The 25,369-nt window shown below is 46.3% G+C and overlaps 1 protein-coding gene across 1 annotated transcript in view; it reads right to left on the reverse strand.

Annotated features, from left to right (window-relative positions):
* The window catches only part of TNRC6A (trinucleotide repeat containing adaptor 6A), a 42,597-nt gene that overhangs the window by 2,598 nt on the left and 14,630 nt on the right, over positions 1-25,369 (reverse strand). Inside the window, exons 6-25 of the mRNA XM_062503299.1 lie at positions 21,935-22,267; positions 12,312-14,900; positions 11,333-11,497; positions 11,009-11,185; positions 10,770-10,882; positions 10,280-10,331; positions 9,121-9,263; positions 8,647-8,793; positions 8,336-8,473; positions 7,987-8,115; positions 7,810-7,887; positions 7,346-7,556; positions 4,302-4,433; positions 2,742-2,900; positions 2,320-2,460; positions 1,685-1,792; positions 1,253-1,471; positions 527-597; positions 278-417; positions 1-107 (exon numbers count right to left, since the gene is read on the reverse strand). The exon at positions 1-107 is cut by the window's left edge and continues 2,598 nt beyond it. Of these exons, the coding sequence (XP_062359283.1) occupies positions 1-107; positions 278-417; positions 527-597; positions 1,253-1,471; positions 1,685-1,792; positions 2,320-2,460; positions 2,742-2,900; positions 4,302-4,433; positions 7,346-7,556; positions 7,810-7,887; positions 7,987-8,115; positions 8,336-8,473; positions 8,647-8,793; positions 9,121-9,263; positions 10,280-10,331; positions 10,770-10,882; positions 11,009-11,185; positions 11,333-11,497; positions 12,312-14,900; positions 21,935-22,267 (5,352 nt within the window). The remainder of the gene's footprint in view (positions 108-277; positions 418-526; positions 598-1,252; positions 1,472-1,684; positions 1,793-2,319; positions 2,461-2,741; positions 2,901-4,301; positions 4,434-7,345; positions 7,557-7,809; positions 7,888-7,986; positions 8,116-8,335; positions 8,474-8,646; positions 8,794-9,120; positions 9,264-10,279; positions 10,332-10,769; positions 10,883-11,008; positions 11,186-11,332; positions 11,498-12,311; positions 14,901-21,934; positions 22,268-25,369) is intronic.

Consider the following 25,369-nt stretch of genomic DNA (forward strand, 5'->3'; position numbering starts at 1 on the left):
ACTGCCAGCCAGGAGACGGAGTCAGGGACTGGCCTTGTGCAAAGAAGCGACTAATCTCCTCTTCACTGGCAAACTCAGCAAGAATAGTAGTGTTCCCTAAAACACACCTGCAGAGGGAGGAGAGAGCACGTTTACAGAGAGCCCCCAGAGCCCTGGCACAAACCCAGCGCGTGTCCAGCTGGCACTGGCAATCCTCCCCTGCACGCTCGCAGCATTTCAAACCAGTAAAACTTGTAAAGCTGCTTAAAACTCGGGTGAAAAGAAGATGAACACTTACATGTGCAGAGACTTTTGTGCCTTCACTACCTCTTCTTTTGAACTGTAACGGACCAAAGCATTACCATGTGGGAGGTTCAGGTGGAATGTTATTAGTGGGCCGTGCTGCATGCACAGAGTACGCAGGGTTGAGCCGTCGATCTGGGGGAAACACGAGCACGGCCTGAGCACAGCCTGCCCAAACCCCAGCCTGAGCCTGCCCAGAGCTGAGTCCCAGCCCAGAGCCCCCTCCTGTGTGCTCCAGCCTTACCTGAGGTGTAAGGTTTTTTAGAACAAGCCAATTTGTTATTCTCCCTGAGCTGCTCTCACCCCAGCTTGAACCTAAAGGAGGAAAAACAGGAGTTGGTGCCTGCCACACTGGCACTGGGGAGTTGGGTGGAGCAGCTGACACCAACATTCACTGATAATAAAAACTCACGCAGCACTAACCTCCAGACTTCAAACCCTTAGCAGGTTACTGTGGGGTGGTACAGCACTACTCCATTTATTTACTTTGGGAAGCATTTGGCTCGTGTAAGCAGGGGCACAAACAGCTACACCGCTGTCAGAATCAGAACTGAAGCAAAAGTACCAACGTATTTGCTCTGATTCCTGCTGCAAGCTCAGAAGAATTTTGAAGCCTGCCTGATGACTCCCTGGGCTATCATGATCTAATTCATCACAGCATGAGCCTCTCTGTGAACAATGTTTAACCACACAGCTGCACTGATGTCCAGCCTGGAAAGCTCTGGGAGAGGCAGCTCCCCTGAGGACACAGCAAGCACTTGTGCCACCCGTGCTACGCACAGCACCTGAGCTGCTGCCAGCTGCCCTCAGCACAAAGCCCTGCAGCCTGGGACAGATGCACCAGCTCCAGACAGATGCACCAGCTCCAGTGGTGCAGCTGGCAGCCTACAGGGACAGACTGCCCAGCCAGATGCACAGGAGACTTGGTGACAAACCACAAACCTCTCCAGGCACACAGGGACATCCTTACCAGGGGTGTATCTGGCATCAGAATTTCCCCATCCTGCACCCAGACGAAGGGAATTATCCCAGGTGGACAGGGGTGGTTTCTGGCCTGTCAGCCCTGGAGGGGGGCGGGACGGAGCAGTGATGCTTTTAGGTGGCAAAGGGACCTTCCACAGCTCATGAGCCAGAGAGGTGTTAGTGACTGATCCAGGAGACCACGTTGATTTGGAATCACTGTTTCTGGCTACTAAAAGACACAAAAGACAACCACAATCACTGTTGCTGCAACCATCATCTTGCTGAAAAGCTGCTAAATTAGGGGAAAATCAAAATAGCTGCTTTGAAATCAGTGAAGTCACCATGCTGATTGAGACCTCAGCACTACTTTTATTTACATCTAGGATCCCCCCGGAGCATGTGAAGTGGAAGGAACCAGAGCAACACAAGCAGACATCACCTGAAGTGCTTTGTGCTGTACTGCTGAGGGAAACATTGTAGTTGGAGGCACGAATGGATGACCAGGCACTAGTTGAAGGCAGCGTGGTGTTCAAAGATGAGGATGACCCTGCAACGAAGACAAGAGTCAGACACAGAGAGCATGTCACAAACGCAGCAGGATTAACAGGCTTGGCTTGTGCTCCAGCCTGAACACCGCTGCACGCTCAGGGGAAGGACAGGCAGCCCTCGGTCCCCATCCCAGCCCACGGGCACATGGTGGCAGCAGGAGGGCACGGCTGGGCTGCCGAGGCTCTGCTGCTCCCAAAGCCTGCTGCTGTGCACTGCTGACATCAGGATGCAGAGCACAGCCCACATTCCTGGGACAGCTCCTGCGCTGAGCCAAGGATGGGCTTCCAGCCCCCACAGGAACAACAGCAGGGATACCCCGGGAGAGGAGTAAGCAACAAACACATCCCAAATCCACAACACGAGGGACAGCCACGGGGGCAGCAAGGAGCAAACACAGGGGAACGACCAGGAGAGGAGCAAGGAGGAAACACAAGGGATAAACCAGGAGGGGAGCAAGCAGAAACATCTCCACGAGAGCAGCGTGTGTGTGGCTGAGGCAGGTCTCACCCAGTTCCCCAGGCATACCACTGTTCCTGTCCCTGAGGTGGTCAACTTCCCGCACAGTATTAATTGAGAGATTGTTTATGACACTGCCAGGAGTGACGTAAGGGTCAGTCTCGGGGTCGATGTTTGGATAACCTTTCCATGGCTCACCAGGGCGAAACTCTAGGAACACACATGCAGGAAAGAAGCTTATTTTCACTGCATTTTAAAAAAAACAAAAAGCTGTCTAAACAATACATCTCCTAATGACTGAAAATCCAAAACGTTTTAAGCATTTAATTTACATGATTTAGCCTTCACTTTATTAATTTCATTTCTGGTTTCTCTGGCAGATGCACTTCTCTCAGCACAATAAAACCCCCGTTCCCTGTTTCCATCTGCTAAGAACACTCCAGGAATCCTGGAGAAGCCCCGGGGCAGGGGAGGGGAGGGCTGGGCTGTACCTGGGGGCCAATTAACACTGCTAGAGCCATTAGGCGATTTGGCACGGGGCCAGCCGTCCCCAATGGATCCGGGAGGACTGGCTGGAGAGTTACTGCTGTTCATAAAGTCGTAAGGAACAAATGGAGAATCTTCCAGCCTAAAACCACTTGAAATAGCACCTGATTAGGAAAAAAAAAAAAAAAGGTAGTCAGATACTTTTCCCGACCTGTTTTTATATCCCTATATATGTATATACAAAATCATGCCCTTGTAAATCATTCATGAAATACACAGCAGCACACTGTTCCCTTGTGATGCCAAGTTATACTGGAGACAGTACAGGATCATAACTCAAAACGAAATATGTCCCAGTAATTCAGGATAAAACTGTTAAGAATAATCTCCCATGAAATCCCTTCACTAAACCAGTACATATATTCTAAGTAACATGTATTCAAGTGAAGTAAAGTATTCACTCCAGAGGGTAAGAGCATTCTGTGGGACCCCAGACTAATGGGGTTCTGTGGTGGGAGAGCTCATGAAAGAAACAGCTACAACATGTGAAGGATCTTTAGCTACTGCAAAGCTCTCTAGATTCTATTCCTATTCTTGGCAGGAAAAAAAAAATAAAAATCCCTGGAGACAGAACAAGGAATGGTTTAAAAGTTATCAGACAGTAAAGGTAGTTCTGCTACAGTTCTGAGGGAACCAGGGATTCAATGAGACACAGAAATTCCTAGCTCTGGTCAGAAAACATCACCTACAGGTAAAGCAACATCACCACTGCCTATGGCAACAGTGGGATGGGTTCAGCTGCAGGGAATGGCCACTCCAGGCTATGGCACCAGAGAGAGCTCAGAGCAGCAAAGCAGCTGATGCACCTAAAAATACCCTGACAATCTGAGACTGAACAGTAACAGGAGACTGGGGACATTTATAACTATCTTTAGACACAGATTCTTGGGCTACAGACTCAAATTTTAACTGGATGAGATTTCAAGCAACTGAAACAGTTGAAATGTCATATGAATCTTGATTACTGGAATGAAACATGAAGCAACCAAGTTCACCTCCTCTAAAACTAAAGACAGCAATGGTGCCAAGTCTAGCCCTTCTAAGGCTCTTCCCAATTTTAGAATGCAAACATAGACATTCATAACCAAAACCTGTCAGGAAAAATGTCAGCCATGCCCAGAATGTGGTAAATCCCCCAAAATCACCTTAGGACAGAAGGGTGGTGGGAGAGAAAACTTGAAAACCAAGCTTTTGGCTTAAAAATATATGAAGCATTCCACAGGAGATTAAGGTAATGCCAGTAGCAACAGTCACACTTACAGAAAAGTCTGGTTGAAAAATGAATTCTGCAGAATGTTTCTACTAATCTAATCACAAGATCATTCTGTGAGCACAGTCAGCAAAGCTGTGGCTGCTGTGGTAGACAAGCAGCAAGTTGGTGCAGACAACAGAATACAAACTGTGACCCAGGAGTTATAACCAGAGCAAACACTGCAAACTGCACTGACTGCCAGAACCTCAGGCTGACGTGCTGTGAGTGCTGCTCAAGACCATGCTGAACATACCATGTTTGCTGGAGTTTTGATCTAAGGATGTGTTCATAGAAATGCTGTCGACTGTAGTCCATTTCCTCAGCCGAGATTGTGGCTCTTTAATACTGCTCATATCCAGGTTTACATTCAAGTTTGAGTTCATTCCTGAAAGCACACACAGTTTATGAGATACAGACTGAACTTCTCCTGCTCGTCACCACTGCTGTCCCAGAAAGCCCTGAAGAGCACATTACCATGGTTATGTCATGCTTCCAAGTCTCTGGTTCTCAGGAACATTCTAGCACTTAAACCAGGGAACTCTCTGCACACAGAAGCTAAGCTGAGCAATGCAAAGCACTCCCAAGTTCTCAGCTCATGTCTTCATGCAAAAATGTCAGTGGAAGAAGACATTAGGAAGTTAAGAGAAACTAAAATGTAAAAACCTAAAATATGGGGCACACAGAACTAGTCTTGACCTGCTGTAGCTGTGGTCTGTACTTCCAGATGTTTCTCTGCCAGAGAATCAAAACAATGCCAACCCAAACCAACTCAAGTACCTGGGAGAACCAGCTCTTCTGGCCTTGGACAACGTGCTCACATTTTTGACCCTGACATGCCTGCTCCCTTCCCAAGTCTGTAAGAATCCTGAACTCACAACTCTACCTGGGTACCTTTCCAGCCCTTCAGATCTATTTACTTCTTTGCTGAAAACAGAGCACTACAGTGGTTTAGCTTGAGGCCAGAGACACACAGGGAACTTCCCCCAGTGTCTCCTAGAAACACCTTCCTTCAGCACTGCAAACAAGGGCTTCCTCCTGCTGCTACGGGGATTTTCACAGCCATAAAGAAACTGGTTTATTTTCTGAGGGGGTTTTGTTTGTTTTTCTTAAAGGCATGAGCAAGAGTTGGTGCTAGAAAAGCCTCCCCTTGAAAAGCCTCACGAAAAGTGCTTGGAACAGGATGGAGTTTTAAGAAATATAACAACTATCAATAGCTCAAACAGAAAAAAGGGAAAGTCCAACCGATCCTGTTCCTGGCACCTCCCTCTGGCATTTTGGTGTTGTCAGAGCAGTAACTCTGCACCACAGTTACCTTCCTTCTACCTTTGGAGAAGCTGCAGAGACCAGACCTCTGAGAGGAGGGTTAGAAAGACCCCAAGCTGGCAGAAGGGCACATCTGTGACCAGGCCAGTGCCAGCCCACAGCAGGCACAGCTCTGGCACAGCTCTGCGTGGGAGATGTGTGGGCTGAGTGATGGATACCAGTCCCTGGACATAATCCATAATTTAAACACTCTTCCCAGAAGTAATTTTTCACATCCTACTGTGGAAGACTTGATATTAGTTATATCAGTTATACTATTAGTTATAGTGCACTCAGTATTAGTTAGGGGTTACATCAGTGATGCTCACTATTTGACAGATAAAGGTTGTATTTATTAATAGAAATAATGAATTCTGTAATGAATTGCAGTGTGACTGCAGAACTGGTCAGGGAGAGAAAAGGGTGCTCAGGCCCCCCAGTCTCTACTTTGGGTGAATATCTAGTGAATCCTGACAAACCCCTTCTCTGGAATGGAAACAGGACCTCCTTGCTGCTTTCCTTGCTGGCTCTCCTGACACTGTTATGAGAACATGGAGGAAACAACAAACCTACAGGATTTCCCAGCAGACAGCTGGGCAAGGTGAGCTCCCTCTCCCCACAACTACAGCACCACACTGTACACTGGGAGGTGACACAGCTTTCCTCTGGACTCAACTCTTCACATGGGGAAGAAATTCCAGCAACATGCTTTTCCTACCCTTAAGCCTTTATGTGAAGACTGAGTGTGGCTCTGTGTGCTTGTATCACTGGACAGAGGGACCCCAAACAATTCCTGTGTATCCTGGGGCAGACTCCTGGGGGAATCTCAAAGCAACCTTACACATACTGCAGGCTCCTGAGACGTGGCCATGACTCATGTGAGGAGCTATGGAGCAGTACACAACAATTCCAGCTCAAGGAATGAAACACAGAGGAGCCTGATCTGGGCAGGATGCAATCCCTCAGCAGAGTTTGGCAAGAAAGTAAAATATGCCCTTCCTTAGAACTAACACATTCTCTCCAATAGCTAAAAAACTTCATTTGTATGCCTTGGCCTTTGAGTGAAAGCAGAATTGGACACTGATGCCAATCAGCACTAGCAGCTTTGAAGCAGCAGCCTGGGGCTGAGGCTGGCCACAAGCCACCCCCAGTGTGGCACTGTCCTGGCCCGTGCCACCCTGCCTGCAAGCACAGGGACCTCAGCTGCATATCCAGACACCAAACTTCTCTGCAGAGGCCAATGAGAATGCAAAGGCTATCAGCCCAACAGAAATGACCCAATTAGAATAAAAGAGAAGAAAAGCAATAATGAAGGAGAGGAAAAGAAACTGGGGTAAGGAACAGTGGTAAGTGGCAAAAAATTGTAGTGAGACAGCGTTAAAAGGGACCTAAAGTAAGAAGAAAATATACAAGCCTGGAATTTCTGAAGTAGAAATTGGACAGAAACCTGAAAATGTAGGGAGAAAGAAACAGGACACGTTTGCATTTATAAATGTTCAGACATTTTGTCTTATGAGTCAACAATTCTTTAAAAATGCACAGCCAAAAGCTTTCTTTCCTGGACAAAACCACTAACAGGCAAAGTGACAGTTTGTTCTATCTTTGCAATTCCAGAGCCACTGAAAGCATTTCTGAAATCCCAAGAAATGTGTCTACATCAATGGATTATTCGCATGGATTCAACTTCTTAATGTCCTTTAGCTCCAGGAATCAGGACTTTGTATCACCCTGGGGATCCAGGGGGCAAAAGGAGCACTGAAAGGAGCCTGTCCTTCTTCAGGACTGTAAAGTATTCTGCACTGAGACAGGGACACTCACTGGGAATGAGTATACTTGGGTAAAAGTTATGGGGTGAACAAGGGTAACCCCACACAGAATTACTACTTCCACTAAAATGGGAAGTACTGACAGGGTTACAGTCATTTTCCAGAAGGGGGCAAGGGGAAAAGCAGAGCTGTGTGTCCCACAGACACTGGCTGACTGCAGGGCACCCACCTATAGGGAAGCTGCTGAATGCATTGATTGGTGACGGCCCTTTCTGCAGCTCAGGAGTAGTGTGGGGTATGACATTCTCAAGGAAGGATTTCATGGAGGGCTGATGGAGTGACTGCTGTTGAGAGGGTGGAGTTTGCTGCTTCATTAACAGGTTTGGATCAAGCTGACGGGACTGTTGCATCATCTGTTGCTGCATACTAAGAGATCGACCCTTAAAAAAAACAGAGCAGTTACAATATCAATGAGCAAAAGCTCTTCCATGTTTTGAGAAAGAGAATGAAATGCACCTCTGTACCCTGTGCATCCTGCACAGCCAAACCCCAGCACTCAGTCCCTCCTTTAAAGCCTGTCAAACTCCCTCCACCCCTGCACACTCCAGTACGGGTCACAGCAAGAAATGCAGCTCCGGATGAGAAGCAGTCATGAGGAGAGTGTGAGCAGGGAAAATGAATCCGTTTCTTTACCTGCTGCTCCTGCTGCTGCCGACCCCCAGAAGGCATGCTCCTCTGAGGCTGTGCCTTCTGCTGCTGAGCCAACAGCCGCTGCGAGACAGACAGGGGTTAGAACAGCACAGTGACACCAGGCTCTGCTCCCTCACTCACACCACAGCCAGCAGCCAGCAACCAGCCTGCCTAGCTCACCTGTAACTGGGAGATCTGAGAAAGCTGGTTTAACTGGGACAGTTGATTCAACATGGCTACCTGTTGTGGGCCAAAAAGTGGGCTCAGGCCACCGCTGTTTGGTGCATACTTCAGTAATGATACTGGAACCTGCAACACACACCAGGGCCAAAGGTGACTGCAACGGGTTTACTTAGTCCAGAATATGTAAAATACCATAATCTCTGGTCAGCAGATGCCTGGCTTCATCAAGACAAATATGTTCCCAAATGATTACAGAATGACTATCAGCAACACCAACAAACAAGGAACGATTTTCTGAGGCAGCATTTAGGTAGTTTATACAGAGAGTGTTTTCTCTATCACTTACCTGAGGGGATAGTAATGGAGGAGGCACTTGAGCACGTGGATTAGGCTGAGATGAATTAAGAGGTTGTGCTGGAGGCTGCTGCATGCTCCTGGGCTGTGCTGCTATATTCCCAACACCAAACACACTGGGATTGCCATTCTGGGGAAAGGATGGGCAGTCAGCGACAATAAACCTCTTCTGCTGCTTCCTCCCACCCCACACATTTCAATTACAAGTTAAACACCAATCTATCACACAAGCAGCTACAACGTTGTATCAAAAGGCATTAAATGCTGTCAAGTAACACGCCAAGGATATGCACACAGCCTTACCTGTCTAACAGAATTCAAGCTTTGCATACCCAGCCCTGCTAGGGAGCCCAGGGCTTGGTTAGGTAGTGCATTATTTGAAGGGGGAAGCTTCATGTTTTGATTGGACATAAACTGCATGTTTTGGGACTCGTCTGCTACAATGCCATCCTGATGGGACAGACAAACCGAGGCACAACAACCAGCCAGCAAGCAAGCAGAAGGGAGAAACCATGGCAGGAGCAGAAGGGAAGAGTCACAGGACAGTCCAGCACCAGCAGGAAATAGGCAGAAAACAAAAGAGATCAGGTTAGTCATTGGCACTGTGAAGGGCTACAGAAAGTGCTTAGTACTGTGCATCAGTGAGTTCAAAAGAACAGATCTATGGGATGGATTAACCAGCCCTCAGTCCCCCCTCAGCACCTGCAGCCAGCCCAGGAGCACACAGGTCACCCCTGGGGAGCAGCGTGGAGGAGCCCAGCAGTGTCACAGACCGACCTTATCGAAGTAAGGACCGCGATCCATGGAAGACTCTTTGGGAATTTGGGGACGAGAACCGGGGCCTTTCCCAACCACACGATTGTAATCTGCCACGCCCAGGCCGTGCTTGTCCATCTCCATCCTCTTGTCCTGCAGTAACCCTGGGGACACACACAGCTGGCTCAGCACCCTGGGGACAGCTGCCCTGGCACTGCCCTCGGCAGGGCACCCAGAAAACAAACAGCGCTGCAGCTCTGGACTGCCTGGGCTTCACTGACAAGGGAAAGGAAACCCCTGTACCAATGGCTACAGACAGCTGAGACCTGGTATCAGCACCAGCAGATTTCACAAGGCTTCACACAGGTGTTACTCTCAGCTTTCTCTTAAAGCCAAGAATGCGCAATTGTTTAAACTTGCGAAAACTTAAATATCAGGCTTGCCATTAATGTTGAAATCTAAAACTCAAAGAACAATTCCTGTACCCAAAAGACTATGAGTCCCAAAACGAAAATACCCAAGTGGAATTTGGAGAGAGTAACTACACTAAAAACTGCAGTGTTGCAATTAGTTTCAGTTAAATATTCTATCATCGTAGTATATTGTTATTAACTTATTAAGAATTATACTATCTTTTATTTGCTAAAGAAACCCTAACAGTGAATGGAATCAAATAAACTATAACTGCTCCCAAGTAACTTTACACTCAGGTTTAAAAGTTTCTAAAATAATTGTTCAGTATTAACTTAGTTCTTGGAACTGAACACGTGTTTCCAAGAATGAACCCGATGAGCCAGTGTGGGATTTGGTATGTTTCTGTTTATACTCAGTGGAGGTGCCCAGAGGGCAATCAAGATATTTCTATTACAAGAAATAAACCCACCACACCCTGAAAACATTCTCTCCTGTCAGTTTAACATATATAAACATAAATAAGCTTAGTTTGATACAGGGCCAATATTCCTATAGCAACCAGGTGACTCTGTGTGCAGCATTACTCACACACACAAATACTTTACAAGCACATTCCTTTTCTTTAGGGAAATATATACTTAAATATATAGAGTTATATATACACTACATATCATTTTAAAAAGGTAATTTACAGAAGAATATAAGGTAAAAGAGAGCATGGAAGAAGAAGCAGCAATAGAGCCCAGCTTGGTTCTGCTGTTCTTACCTCCAGACATGTCCATCTTATTGCTCTGTATGGTTTCTTCTGGTGATTCTCTCTGAAGTAATAAAATAAATCACAATTATTTAATAATAATATTTTAAAGATAAAACAAATAGATTCCTGCACACTATTACAATTCAAAAAGGCAAGAAAGAAAAATCAAAACAATCAGATGCTATTTTAAAGCATTTCCGCCCTTCAGCTGCTCTCCAGTCAAGAACAGGTTCCCCACCAGAACTCCTCTGCAAATGCAGTGAAGCATAAGGCTATGGGATGAATATGGGGGTAGTGGTTACAAAACCATTTTTCATCAATAAAGAGGCCTTTTTGAAATGACAATGCACAGAAAAGGGATGGCTGACAGGGGAGACAAACACAAGTAAAAAGAAAGCCACAATGAAAATGAACACTTGGCAATGGAGCATTTCAGTGCCTGTGCATCGTAACAAGCCCTGTGGAAAGGCAGCAGAGCCAGACAGAGACAAATACTTACTGAAAAACTGAGATTTGTGAATTGCTTAATGAATGGATTGATCCATGTTTCATCCTGCTTATTTCCACCTTTCATTATTCCCTTAAAAACAGAAAGGAATTCCTGTGATATTCACATCCTACTTTAATTACATCTCAAAGTGCTATGAATGAAAATTGAAGTGTACTGTGTAAGTGCAGCAATCCCTTCTGACTTAGCTTTCAGAAATGACAGCAAGCCTTGCCCCGAGCTGCTTCTCACCTTTGTGGGCATTTTTTTCACGTAGGGTGGCCAGTTCAGCGATGGGTTAGCTTCTTGTGAGGAACTGCTGTTCCACATTCCAATCTCCACATCCTCCTCTTCCTCCCAGCTGGTCTGACGACTGCCACTCAATGGCATATCATCTCCACACCAACTATCTTGCATAGATTTAGGCCCTGGTAGTGGAAAAAAACCCCAGCACTGAACATTTCAGGAGCAGCTTCACCAAACAGCTCGATTTTACCGCACGGTAAAAACCCCTGAGACACAGGAAGCTTCCCCAGGGGTGTCTGACCTTTCTCAAACATGCTGAGAGCACTCACCAGGTTTATTTGGAGGCTGCTGCCCAAGAGAAGCGTTGCCCCAGCCAGAGGTGCCTCCTGCATCGCTGACAGGCTCTCCCCAGCTCGTACCAGTGTCCATGGGCTTACCCCACGCCGAAGTCCCGTTATCTACAGTAGTGGCTGGAGCAGAAGGCTCTCCCCAACCTTTGCAAAGCAAGGGCAGTTATTGGCATTGTTCTGAACAGGATTTTAAAGCTACCTAAAGAGACTCAAGCGTTTTGCCTCTTCTAGATCCTTAACACACAGTAAAAAACCACGTGAGCACGTATTTCCATTCTGAGGTTCATTGTTACAACTGCAAGATGTTCAGCTAAAAAGTTATCGCAAAAATACAGATTTTGTATTTACAGAATTACATTCTGATAATACAATTTTCTAAGGTATTAAGCTAAGAGCTGCTCGTTACATGCAAGTGACCCCATCTGGCACTTGAAAAAGAGACACAGCACAAAATATTTCCTACGTTCCATTAAGTTCCTCTCCAAAATCATCATTCAGTGCTCATGAAGCTACAAAACTAGAAAGTGATACCAAATCCTTATAAACCCATCACCCTTCATTCTGTCCTGCAGAAGCTCAACATGTTTCTTTTCTTTGAAGGCTCATTGGCAAAATTAAATTTCAGCTTGTTTAGAATAATTTAGGAAAATATTTAAATCCTCAGACACTATTTTAAGTATTTTCTCTGTGTTCCCACTCCCCAGAACTCAAGCAGAGCTGTTTAGCCCATTTTACTGCAGTTATTTAAAACTAGAGCCAATCTCCCAATCTGTACAAAAACATCAATGCGACAATGCCAATGTGACAATGCTGTTCATTTCTTTAATAAACAGAAACTGTACTTCATCGCCACTTTGCCCTTTCCACTTTGAAACTAAAACACTGTTCTAAGAAGCAAGACTAAAAAAGTGCTTTATGATCAATACAAAACACAAATTTGGGTAAAAGCCAGGCTTACCAGAACCCGAACTGCTCTCCTTGCTAGACATGGCACTTGAAGACAGTAGCTGCGGATGTACCTGTGCTTGCTGGTCTGAACTGCTGCTACTGTTAGGGACATTTTTATTCCACATATTCACATTTTTGTAGTTGTATTTGCTTGGATCACCCCAAGCAGAAGTTCCATCATCAATCTCCATCTTGCGGCGTATGGATTCGGGGGATGGCTCCTCCCAGCCCGTGGGCTCTTCCTCCTTTGCCGGGGCTGGCATTGGCCCCCCCAGCCAGCCGGAGCCCGGGGGCTTGTTTGTGGCAGACGGGGCTCCCCAAGAGCCAACATCTTGCTTGTTCCACTCAGGAGAGTTGATTGGCTTTGACGAGTCCCCCCAGACTTGAGGCTGATTGGATTTTGGAGGGTCTCCCCAGCCCTGGTTCTGATTAGACTTTGCAGGCTCATCCCATCCTGAAGAGTTGTTTGGGGTCGCATTATTGCCTCCCCAAGTAACAGAATTTGATTTACCTGGCTCATTCCAACCAGACGCCGACCTGTCGCTGTTGCTGCCTCCAGAACTGGATTTCTTTGCCTCACCCCAGTGGTTACTTCTAGAGTTTTCGCCCCAGCTATCACCAGCAGACACTGCCCATCCCTGGCTGGCCTTCTGTCCATCTCCCCATCCCTGCTTCATCTTCGGTGTGTCATTCCAGGATGACTTTTCCTCTTTGCCACTTCCCCACGACTGATTGCTCTTGACCATTACTGTAGCAGCAGAATCTTCTTCCCACCCCCCTTGGCTGTTTGACCCTTTGGAGTCTCCCCACCTTGTAGCAGACTTTGGATCTCCCCACCCCGATACAGATGAGGTATCGTTATTATTAGGGCTAGGTCTATCCACACACCCCCCTGAGCTGGAAGTCTGTGTCACAGAGCCCCCCCAGGCCTCTGTACCATTGTCAGTTTTTCTTTCACCCCTCGGTGATGTTTCGGTATCCCAGGCAGTGTTCTGTTTGATTGGAGTCTGTCCCCAACCAGAGTTGGAAAGGACACGTGGATCTAAGTCAGTTCTGTTGACAATGCTTTGGAGTAATGTGTGCTGGTCAACTTTCCTCCTCTCTCGGTTCTGGCCTTCCGTAGGTGCTCTGTCCTCATGGCACCCGGTGCTCTCTGAGCTGCCCTCGCTGTCCCCCGTACCTGTTTTGGCCCACGTGCTGCTCTGCTCAGCCATCTGGGAGGCAGCAGAACTCTGGCTGTTGAGATCATCCTCCTCAGTAGACTTCCATCCATTTGTAAACTTCCTGCTGTTTCCATTCATACCTTCATTGGAATGCTGATTGCCGGGCAGTTTGCTCCATTCCCCGTTGGAAATGTTGGTGCCAGTGTTTTGTGCAGGGTTGCCCCATCCTCTTCTGCTCCCACCAGCGCTCGCACCGTTCCCGTTTGCCCAGGGCATGTTCTGGGAGCTGACTGTCCCTGCCTCCCACACCCCTCCGCCTTTATTCCCGTTGATTTGAAAGTTAGTGCTGCCAGGCCCGCTCCCGCCCGGCTGCATTAGAGTTGCATTCACAGTGTCACCATTAGCTTGGCTGTTTGGGCCTGGACATTTGTCTCCAGAGTAAGTAGAACCATAGGCACCCCAGGTAGTACCGTAAGAGCCGCCAGTTTTGGCCTCCCCGTTGCTCAGGTGAGAGATGGAAGTGCCATTTGCCACTGGAGAGGCCTGAATCTGAGAATGATTCATTGTGCTCACGCGCCAGGCCCCGGGCCCCGCAGTGCTGGGCAGCTCACTCATCTGCACCGAACCAGCAGAGTTTGGTAAACTAGAGGTCATGAAGTTAGTAGTGTTATTTGGTCCATTCATTTCAGTGTTAAGGTTTTGAGGTTGCCCACTGAATGAAACATTCCTTGTACCATTTACTTCAGAATCACAACTTTCCTGAAGGCTTCCCCAGGAACCGTGGGCTGAGCCACCCACTTTCGAGTTAATACTCTGGCTGTTGGCTATCTGACCTATGGTACTGCACTGAATGCTTGTGCCAGGACTCCCACTCCCCACGGACCCTTTCAGGGCATGTCCACTGTTCTCCAACACGGACCAGGCACCATGGTTGCCATTTGAATTCAAAGTGCTTGGATTTAACCCTCCATTTGATGAAGAGTTTATGGTGCCCCAAGCATTCATTCTATTGTTGCTACTTTCAGATTTGCTGTCAGGAGCATCCACAGAAACTTGACATGTGCTTATTATGGACCCATGGGATAACCCCCAGGGCCCATTAATACTTCCATTGCCCACATTATTGCTGTTGCTACCAACCACAAACTTATTCTGAGACCCATGTCCGATGCCATTGCGAATGCCATCGCCCTCTCCTCCTGTGCTCCCTGAAGCCATGATGACGAGGTTCCTCTCTGACCCAGAGCTGGAGGCAGAGTCAGTGTCCATACATTCTGAAGTCAGCTCTGGGTCACTGCCAGTGATTGATGGCCATGCTTCTTTGTCAGAGCCGTCTACGATAACTTTATCCCAGTTTGTGCTGGAGTCACTATTTGAAGAGACTGGTCCCCAGTGAGAATTTTCATAATGGGATCCTAGACCACTGTGGTTCAGATCTAAAATGAAGAAGGAAAGCCCAAGAGCATTATTATGAGTTTGGTATTATTACTTCATTAAGGAGAAGAGGGGGGGAAAATGGTATAAAGGTATTAAGCCAGGAATTATTTTGCTTATTATTCTGCTTCTGTTAAAACTGCAGTCATGGAAAGTGACAGAGAAAGGTCTAAGTACTGCTGCCCAAAGGCTGTCACACACAACCCAGAACACCTCCCAGCATGCTGGGCTGCTCCCACAAAAACCTCAGAAAATTTAGACTACTAAAGGTCTTTTTCTTCCAGAAAACCATTTCTTTAAAGAATACTTGGTATCACCATATACAGAGTATTTTCTGAAACACATATGCATATTAAAACCCACAAAACTAAATAAAACCCGAAACCCCACCGAAAGGCAGAAATTCCCAGAGGACACGGCCCTGGCCCAGCAGTACCAACTGCTCTGTGTGACAGCAGCTAGAGAGCACACACCTTCCCATCCCCGTTACAGACGTGGTACAAGAATCTTCAGTACAAGTTATTCAAGATATTTTCTTTTATACAACAACAGCTTGGCACAAAAAGCACAAGACCCATCTGAAGTTCTGCTTTCAGAATGCACTGATGCATAAGTCTATTGGCAATTAATTTTTAGTCAATATCAATATTACTTATCCTACAGTGAAACAGAATTGAGTCCAAGACCCTGGCACCCAGAGCTGGAGCAGCACAGAGCAGGGATCACCCACTGCTGCTCAGCACTAAGCTGAGCTTCACCTGCTAAATCAATGTGAGAAACAAGAGTGGTGGCTTGGCAGTTTGGAACAGGAGGAGTGGGAAAGACCCGTGGCAGGCAGGCAGAGTGCTGTGATAGTGTCTGGCAGCTCCACAGTCCTGGAGAGCCGCCACCACCACCCTCAGGAGAACCAGGATTCAGCTGAGCACAACCCAGAACCTGCTGGTTTGTGTGGCGGTATAACACTGTCATGTCTAAACAACTGTCCAACAAACTACAAGGTTTCAACTCTCACCCTGGTATTTTACGGAAGGACATTTAATCTGTACTAAGGGACTAATCAAAGAGCTGTGTGCACTCTTGGGAGAGAGAGAACCAATGGCACAGAACAAGATCCTGATCACACAACATCCCAGTCACAGCATCCCTTTTAAAAGCAGCACAAAGGCACACAGATGGCAAACAGCCTGAATACAGCACAGAGAGATACAGGTCAGGACTACAAGTCAGTGGGAGATGGTAAAACAAACTCTTAACTTGCACAGCAGCAGAATACATAAAGCAAGCTTGCATTTATTATAATTCTGTTTACCCTAACTTAGCTGTGATGCAGTTTGTGCAGAGCCAATCCACCACCAGCACGCAGTGATTAACTTCCACTCAGCTCATCTTCTCATACAAAACTACTTAGACCAACAGTCTTTCTCCTGGACATAAATGTGTTAGTGATGTCTAGTATGAGCCACTGCTCTGGAACATTCCTACCTGAACCTCCCCAGCTCACGAACTTCAGAGACTAAGGATACAAACACAGGGCAAGCAGATATTAGCTCTGACTTTTTTGATCTGGCAGAGACCACAGAACACCCTCAAAAATGAAAAATGACATGTGACATCACACTGCACTTGGTGCACAGCACAAGGAACCAAAACAGCCTACTCTTGCTTTTCTTCCCAAAACTATTTAAAGTTGCAACTGAACTTTTGCTGCTTAAAGCCTTGACAAAAAAACATTTACACAAACTTGAGTTTCTTAAAATTCTGAAATCTGCTAAGATTGTTTTCAGTAATTTTCAATTTAATGCTTTCCAGCTATGAGTTATCCTGCAGGAAACATTTGCAAAAAACTGTATGCATTTAAAAAAAAAGCAGTTTGTCATCACATGGGCAAAAATAAACAGGATTGAGAAGCGTAAATTAAGAAATACCTGAATCTTGCACCCTCTGCCTCCTTTTCCTGCTCCAGCACACCTGGCACCCCAGACTGTCAATACCATACCTTGCCAATCACTGCACCTTTGGGCCTTATGAACAAATGCATTTTAGTAAATACAGTCCTGGGTTTTAGCAAACAATCAAGACATGATTTCCTCCACAGTGTGACATGTCTCTGATAGGAAGCACAAGCTTGCACAGATTAATCAATACCATGAAGAGGCAAGTCAGTATGGAAGTATAAACGTAAAAAAAATCCCCAGTATTTTAATGCTAAGGTGACAAAAACTCATAGTATGAAATCTGACTTAATTAGAAAATTAAAAATGTCAAACCAAATTAGTATGCAATGGCACAGAGAAAGTGTACTGCAATCATTCACACACCCATGCCAATGAAAAGCATAAGCCAAAGAATAAAAATAAAAATGAAAAAATCAGACAAAATTGTGTGAAACATGTAACTACCACAAACACGTAGTGCAAAAGCAGGTGAGATGGAAGTAGCTAACCTGACTGGTTAGGGGAGTGGCTCACCAAGTCCCGAATGGGAGGCATGCCTACAAAAAAAAAAGCAAGAAAATCACAGAAGTGTTACTTGAGCAAATGAGAGAACAGTCCCCAAAGCACTCACTGCTGTGAACTCAGTCCTTAGACCCCTTTTTCAGGACAGGTTTCTCTCAGAGCCAGCTCAGTCTCACTATCTGCCCTGAATCCTGTTCCCCAAACAGGGAGCAGGGACATGACAACTTGGCCTGGAAATGTGAGAATTAGCAGCTCTGCTGCTTTGATGACATTTCCATTACAACCTACTTGTTACACATTTGGCATTTAATGAACCAATTTAACATGTCCTTAAAAGCTTGATTTATTCAAAATAGAGAAAGAATTTACAGTCAGTGAAACCAAAACCCGTTCATTTTGGACTGTACTAAGAAGTTGAGCAGTCAGCCCTGACACTGCAGCAAGTTCCTCTCCCCTCTCTGAACAGTACATTTGCTTCACCTCCAAGTCAGTATTCTGCTGCCTGACTGAGCAAACAGCAACATCTGAGTATGACCCAATGCTGATTTAACCTAAGCACCATGCACAACAATCCATCATTTGCCCTCTTTCACATCCTCCTCCTCCTCCCCTGTGCCACACAGGCACTGCACAGAATCAAACTTCATCTTTCAAACTCACAAAATTTACAGCTGGAGCCCATAACTGTTACACTGAAAGCAACGTTCCCCAAACAAATCCAACCTTCATCACTACTAACTGCAAATCCCAACTGCTCCTTTCCTCCCTGACTCCTCCAACAGCTGAGAAGCACCCCCAGGGCACAGCAGGGACCTCTTGTTCCTAAAGGCTCTGCCTGGGACACAACTTGGTGGCTGTGCTGTGAGATGCACCAGGATAAAGGCAGACAGGAGGAATCCAAACTGCAGCCCTGCCAGGAGCCTGGTGGTGCTCTCCTGCTCTGCTCTGGCCACAGTTGAAAGCAATTACTGCTGGAAATACCTCAGTTCATGATATAAATCATTTCACTGTGGAACAGCCACCTGGTTATTCCGAGGTGCTCCAGAGCAGAGGTGAGCAAACACCAGGGCAGCAATCAGCCCTTCCTTTCATGTGAAGCCTGCACATGGGGCATGTCAGTGAAGACAACAACTAAAATGGGTATCAAAGTGTCCTGAAAAAGAGCTGCTTAGGGAGATTAAATAACCATCTTGGCACTGGACTGGATCTGTTTCAGAAGCACTACAAGACATGACCTTCATTTATGTGTCTTTACTAAAACAATATGCCAAATGTCCTAAAAACAGCAGGGAAAAAAACCCCCAGTCCACCTATCCCTTCTTCATCTTTAGTTCTAGACAAAGAATGCTGATTTCCCAAACAGGAGACAACTGCTCACAAAATACACAAGCAAAAAGATGGGGTTTAGACCACTGATATATCTAAAAAATTCTCCAATACCAATGACTTAAAATCTTAGTGTGCCCAGGGCAATTAAAGACTTTACATTCAGCAGCATCTGCCTGCATTCCCAGGCTTTTACAAAGCACCTGCCAAACCATTCTAACCACAGCTGGAACTGGGGAGAGATCCTTTCAGGAACTGCACACAAACCCACAGCCATTCCCAGTTCCAGCAATTCTGACTCCAACACTTGAAGCCACAGTTTTTCTTTAATCCCTAAAATACATATCAATGCCAGTAGCCATTGATTTAACCCCAGTGGCCACGGATATCCTGTCTATGGAAGCAACCTACAAATCTGCCAAATTCCACGGGGTTTCTGATTCCAGAGGAAACAAGGAGAGTACCTGGAGCTGCTGGTGGAGGCTGAAAGAGGAAGCAGGGAGAGCAAGTGAAACTGAGGCAGGCAAATGAGAACAGCATTTCCTTTCACATACAGAGGTGTCAGAAAACATTAGACCCTGCTGCATGGGGCCTCCTGCACCTCACCAGCAACACATGAGACCAAGCCTGAAACCAGGACAGAAATCCAGCACAGAAAAAAATATTTGCCTTTCCATTATCTTCTTGCCCATGTGTAGGAAAGAACATGACAACTGACTCCAAACCAAACCTGACTCCAAACTGACTCCAAACATCCAAACCAAGCTGTTCCTGGTTATTCCAGGGAAAGAGACCTTCCAGGCACACCCAAGGCACCAAGAAAGGAGACCTGAGTGCCAGCCCCAGACTCTGAGCTGTCCTGGGACACACGGAGGGCCAGGAACAGAGCTCTGACAGGAGCTAAGGCAGCACAGCCATTCTCCTAAGGTGACAAAGTGATCTGGCCAACCCTTCTGTCCCTGAACCTCGTGGCTCCAGCCTGGCCTGCAGACACACCACCCAAATAATCAGGGTATGACTCAGAGCACAGAACTGCCCCAGTGAGGCAGACACTGCCCCAGACACCAGTACAGCAGCCCCAGACACCAGTACAGCACTGGGATATGCTGGTAGTGCCCAGCCTAATGGTGTCCAGCCACACCAGCACAAAATCAAGGAAAACTGAGTAAAAATGCAGTATACAAATGGGAATCCAGCTAACTGAACACTGGGCTGGTGTTCAAGGAAGAATTACAATGGAGAAGAGTACACAGATCCTCTGGATACAACTGGGAGACTTTACTAGGTGGTGTAAGCAGTAATACTCTTTAAATTAGTTTATGTGTGAATTTTTATTTAAATTACCACTTATTTAAATCACTTTGCTACACAACTTGACCAGTAGAGTATACATGCTGCAGGAAAAGTTTCACCTTAATGAAAGGCAACTTTAAACATCACTACGGACAGGAAGATCATACAAGCGTAGTAAAGAAAATAAGCTACTTAAAAATTACCTATTGCAATGGCAAAGAGTTCTATCAGTATGCTACAGAAATAATATTGGAAAGCAATATGGGAAACATTCCTCAAAGACTCGGGGATAAACTGCCTCCAGCAGTTTCATTTTGTATCCTGCTTCTTCAAGATGCAGTAATCAGAACAGCTCAAAATTTAACTCAAACTTGAAATATCAAGGCTCTTTTCAGGGTTTTATTACTTCTTTCCTTTTTTTGCTAAAGGGGCTGAGAGTCACATCCTTTGCAGTCTATAAAACACTAATTTTGAGAAACAGAAAGAAAGAAAGAAACAGTAAAGTCACAGAAGAAAGTATTTGTGGGGAAAAAGTTACATCATCACTGCTACGTGCACATCAAAATATAAATACAAGTATAAAAATAAGGAAGTACTGAGCATTGGCATGCATTAATACCAAATCCCTTTGAAAAACTAGATCCCTCACAGAAAGTTACTTTTTTCCCAGACAAAAATAAACTACATTAATGTTCTGTAAAATTAACCAAACAGCATGTTAGTGCAGTCACTGAACAACACATCCCACACATGTAACAGGCAGAGTCACAAAGACTTCAAAGGTTATTGAAGGAGTGCATAACACACCAAAGTAACAAAAGATGACTGAACTTAAATAGCAGTAAAGGTGAAAGTGGGTCCATTCTGTAATACAACCAAGCATCAGGTGAAAAAACAGAAAAACCCTGACCTGTCAATAAAAGACAATTCTGATATCCTGAACAAGCTGTACCCCAGCTGGATCTCCAGGTATGAAGTTGAAAGCCATGTCTCTAGGTGCTGTTCAGAATCACGTAAAGAATGTGCTGGAAGTGGCTTTGAGGACCACTCAGTTCCACTGCCATGCCAGGGACACCTTCCACTGTCCCAGGCTGCCCCAACCTGGCCTTGGACACTGCCAGGGATCCAGGGGCAGCCACAGCTGCTCTGGCACCCTGTGTCAGGGCCCCCCACTTTCACAGGGAACAATTCCTTCCCACTATCCCAACCAACCCTGCCCTCTGGCACTGGGAAGCCATTCCCCGTGTCCTGTCACTCCATTCCTTGTAAAAAGTCTCTCTCCACCCTTCCTGTGGGCTCCCCTCAGGTACTGGAAGGCCCTGGTCTCTTAGGTCACCCCTGGTCTCTTCTCCAGGCTGAACAATCCCAACTCCCCCAGCCTTTCATCCCAGCAGAGCTGCTCCATCCCTCTGCTCATCTGGTGTCTCCTCTGGACTTGCTCCAGCAGCTCCACGTGCTCCCTGTGCTGGGCCCCAGGGCTGGAGCAGCTCTGCAGGTGGGGTGTCACCTGAGTGGGGCAGAATTCCCCCGTCCCCTGGCTGTGGGATCAGCCCATCTCAGGGGTGGGTCCCAAAGACCCTTCTTTCCGGGATGTGTCTATCAAAACTGGACACAACAAAGGTGCTTCGTACCACGACCACGTCTGGGTCAATGCTGAGGACAAAGACTGGGGATGTGCAGCACAGCAGAGGTCACACTAGAATCACCACCTGCTCCAACCCTGCCGTGTCTGCCAGCTACTGCTGCCAACAACTGAGACAAGGCTGAAGCTTCAACCTAGAACCTGCCCAGAGAGGCCAACACCATCCTGCAACATTCACTGTCACCTGACACAGGAAGGGATCACCTCATGCTACAGCTTACAGTGGAAGTTTAAATAATGTTGGCTGAAATACTCCCCTGAATACCTGAATTTAAGCTACTCGATTTGAGCTGAAGGAAAACAAGGTACCTGCCCTCACCTGGCTGTTTTTTGCTGCTGTTGGGCACTTCTCCGTTGGTCACGGGCTGGTTACTGGTGCCAGTGCTGCCTCCTGACTGGCTGTTTAACACTTTGGGAGTGGATCCCAGGTTTGCAGCTATCACTGGTAACTGCTGCCCTCGTTTCAGAAGCTGTCTCTGTTCCTGGTGTCGGAATCGTGGTGGTACTTCCCGAGGAGGGTATCGAGGCAAGGGCTGCTGCTGGCTGCTGGCTGGGGCCCGCTTGGCATTATTAGTAGTGCTGGTTCCTGTGGAAGTGCCGGTGCAGGTGACAGGCTGGGGCTGGCTTACACTTGTCTTGGTTTGTTCTGGCACTACCCCCACCCCCAGGAAAAAGAAAGTGGGACAGAGTTATTCACGTGAACAGCAACTTAAAAAATTGAAGACTAAGTCAATATTATCAGAGGTGTTTATACATGATGTAATGGCAGCATTTCTTCTGATTCAAGCTGTAACTCATCCCTGAGGAAAAGCTGTTATCCCACAATCACACAGTTCCACGGCACAGACCTGGAAGCAGGAATATGCCTTGCTACCACTCCTAACCAAGTTCTCATTTACAGCATGCTAAACAGGACCTACAGGACACGTTGATAAGGATTCCCTGCTTTAAGGAGCCCAACACCCAAAGGAAAAGTCACTGATGCCCTGGAGTGAGAGGTGCCAGCAGAACGGCTGCCAGCACAGGGAAGGACAGTGCTGGCACTGGGAAAATGCCAAATGTGCAACTGCAGCTCCAAATTATCTCAGTCCTGACAGCACGGCCCCGGCAAGGCGAGGGGAAGGTGAAAGCATGGGCAGAGGTGGCAGGGAACACAGCACACCCAGCCAGGGACAGGGACAGGGAGGCAGTCAGGTCACCAGGCAGGAACTGCTGTGTGACTGCTATCCCTCACAGTATTGATATGCTCATGTGCTTTTCAAATTTCTTGGATGAGATATCCATAAAGTGTCTTAATATTTATTGTGAAGCTTCCCAAGATACCTCTATACTTGACCATGACCTCCCTTAGCACCAGGAATAATGTTACTACACGACTGAGAATGTTGTTTTCAGGAGTTTTTAAAATCTTTTAAATATGTTTAAAGACCATTTTATCATTCACTTTCAGGAACTGAGTCATGGGAATACAACAAAAATAAAAACAAACTCAAGCTTTTGTTTAAGGAATCAATTTGAATGTTGTAAGTGCTACTTATGATATAATTTCTGTTTATTTCTACTTTACATATTCTGAAAAACACAAAATAGAAGCCTTTAGAATAAAGGCTTTGAAGAATCAGCACCTGAGTTGTGTTTTAATGGAATATTGCATTTAGGCTTCTTAAGGGATGCAGGACAGAAAACTCTGGAGATCTCCTTGTTTGACAAATAGGAGGGCAGAAGTATCAGGGTGAGGACAACCAACTTCAGCTGCCCCTCCCAGGGCACAGCAGGAACCCAGCTCTCCCAGTTCACAGCTGACTGGAGAGGGACAGAATTTAGGAGAGGAAGGGCCAGGACACAACTCAATGTATTGCACAGAGCACAGGGAACAGAAGGTATTGAAAGGCTATCAGATAAACTGGGAAGCTGATAGAGATCACAACCACCACTTCAGATTTCCTCAATTTAAGCTCTTCCCTATATTAAGGAAAGCAACTGGTTCCTTGCAAAATATTTTGATGTACATAATGAGACAACAAATTCTGACTTCTGGTTCAAAACTGAACTTCACAAATAAGAAATAATATTAAACAAATCTACTTCATTTGGTGCTTCTAAAATTTCTTGCATTATAAATAAAGTAACTGAGAGTAACTAAGCCCTGAAGGGGGAGAGGTGCTATTTAAGCAAATTGCTGAGAAGTTGTTGACAATTTAATGCAGAAGGACTTTGCACTTTTCTGCCGTCCAGGTACTGCAACGAGCTCTGAAATTAAACCACATTTGCTCCCACTCCACAAGCTGCGTAACCAGTGCCCAAACCATAACTTCTGGTGCTCTCCCTGTGCCTCCTGCCCCAGCTGCTTCCACGGACGACCCTGCAGAGCCCGGAGCACAGCTCAGCTGAGCTGTGACACACACAATCCCTTCCTGCAGCCAGCAGAGCAGTCCTGGGACACGGACACACACACACCTCTGGCACACACTGTTCCAGCTCTCGTTCTTTCCACTGCCACCTTAAGCAGAAAACACAAGCACACCCCACTTGAAAAGACTTTAACACAACACCCAGCACTGCTCCTCTGGGGTAAAGTGAAATAATTTCCATCTGACATTCCCCGGACACCCAGACAGAGCTGCCAACAGCAAGCCCAGGGCAGCCCTAACACTTTACTTTCCTAATTAAAGCACTTTAAGACCAAGTGTGTTAGAACAGACCCCGAGGGACCTGCAGGAACTCGAATCACTTTGGACTATCAAAGAGCGCAACAAATAAACAAGGCACTCACTGCCCAGCCAGCCCTAGGGCACAGCACCAACAGCACTTCTCTAACACCTTAGAAATATTGTGTTTCACATGTATTCTAAGCATTTGTTTCCTTAGCAAATATGGAAATTCTCTCTACTGTGATATCAGCAAATTGTGTAACACATTTGCCAGGTTCCAGGGCTATGCTATACAATATGCAGAGCCCACAATTATATGCTAATTTTCAGCTGAAATTATCCAAAGTGCAACAGAATTCCCCTGCCTTTGCTTCCCTCAGAACCACAGAGTAAGTTTCAAGCTGTAAAATTCAACCTGTCCAACATTTTCTGCTCCACAACTTCTCAGAAGGCTAAATAACACATTAATATTCCAATATGGCTACTATGAATTCCAGCACCCCTAAATTGTTATCTTAACATTTTAACTTGCTCTAAACTAGCTGTTTGTTAAGAAAAGTTTGCTCTACGCACCAGTATTTTATCTTTAGTTGTATTAAGGCAGAAAGACAACATTAACAGACTTACAGTTTATCAGAGTTAATTGACAAGCAACAGCAAGTTTACAGAAACTAGCATTAAAAAGGACAGATTTTCGTAAAGAACAAACCTGCTGCAAACCCTCAGAGCAGGGGACGGTGGAGTTACAGAGAGATTCCAAAGAAAGGCGCTTCCAACTTGTGTTGCTTTCCCACTCTGCAGATTTCATTAGAAAATGGAGGAGAAGCATGGTGTCATTTTACTGCTCCAGGAGCTGCCTGCCAACTCCTCCTGGAGCAGGGGCCCAGGGACTCACACTCCCCCTCCAAGGAGGAAGAAAAAAAAAAAAAAAAAAAAAAAAGGCAAGCAGCTGCTTGAGGAACTTTAATGCAGACGGAAAACAGTTTGTGCCTCGCACTAAACCGGCGCAGAGAGATGAAATCCTCCGCTGACCCGCACAAAGAGCGGCGCCCGGCTGGCAGGGGAGCGCTCCCGGCTGCTGTGCCCCGAAATCCGCCCGGGGC

The sequence above is a fragment of the Cinclus cinclus genome, chromosome 16 (assembly GCF_963662255.1).
Source record: "Cinclus cinclus chromosome 16, bCinCin1.1, whole genome shotgun sequence".
Classification (NCBI taxonomy): domain Eukaryota; kingdom Metazoa; phylum Chordata; class Aves; order Passeriformes; family Cinclidae; genus Cinclus; species Cinclus cinclus.